The sequence below is a fragment of the Condylura cristata genome, unplaced genomic scaffold (genome assembly GCF_000260355.1).
Source record: "Condylura cristata isolate star-nosed mole 26May11 unplaced genomic scaffold, ConCri1.0 scaffold00032, whole genome shotgun sequence".
NCBI lineage: Eukaryota > Metazoa > Chordata > Mammalia > Eulipotyphla > Talpidae > Condylura > Condylura cristata.
This window is the reverse complement of record NW_004567133.1, coordinates 20,366,668-20,367,269: the sequence shown is the minus strand read 5'-3', so window position 1 is coordinate 20,367,269 and position 602 is coordinate 20,366,668. Positions and strand designations below refer to the sequence as shown.

Sequence of the window (602 nt, the reverse complement as noted above, 5' to 3'; positions counted from 1 at the left end):
CCCCGGGGTGCTGCCCAGCCCAGGCTCTGCCCGGGGGCTGCTCGACCCCGCCCGCCGTGGCTGGCAGGGTGGGTGACACCCCCCTCCCCCGCCCCGTTTCGGGTCCCCAGGGAGAGGCTCGTTCCGGCCCATCCAGTCCACCCTGACCAAAGCAGCGCTGTCTCGGCCAATCGTGCCCAAGGTCCTTCCGCCACAGGCCACCAGCCACCTGGCCAGTGAGTGTCAGCGGCGGGAGCCGAGCACCTCCCACCCCGTGGAGAGCCCTGGGGCGCGGGCTCAGACACGCGTGTTGCCAGGTGCGATCGACCTGGCAGCCAGGAGTGCCGGCATCTTCCCGGGGAGCCCCCTCCCCGTGCTGGACGCGGAGGGCCTGTCGGACGTCTCCCCGCTGTCCGCGGACGGGGCGCCGGCTGCGGCCTCGGGCCAGGACTCCAGTGGAAGCCGCCAGGGCGCCGAGCCCCTGCCTCCCGTGGGGGTGAGTGGGTTTCGGGGGCTGCTTTGTGGAGTGGCCGGCCTCTGGGAGGGGTGGCCGCTCCAGCGGGCGGGGCGCCCAGGCCGTGGGCTGAGGCGAGGCTGGTGTCCCGCCATCCGGAGCGGGCTGG

General features: G+C 74.9%; 1 protein-coding gene across 1 annotated transcript in view; it reads left to right on the top strand.

Annotated features, from left to right (window-relative positions):
- The window catches only part of TELO2 (telomere maintenance 2), a 35,836-nt gene that overhangs the window by 32,250 nt on the left and 2,984 nt on the right, over positions 1 to 602 (top strand). The window contains exon 4 of the mRNA XM_012731701.1: positions 111 to 475. Coding sequence (XP_012587155.1) covers positions 111 to 475 — 365 coding nt within the window. The remainder of the gene's footprint in view (positions 1 to 110; positions 476 to 602) is intronic.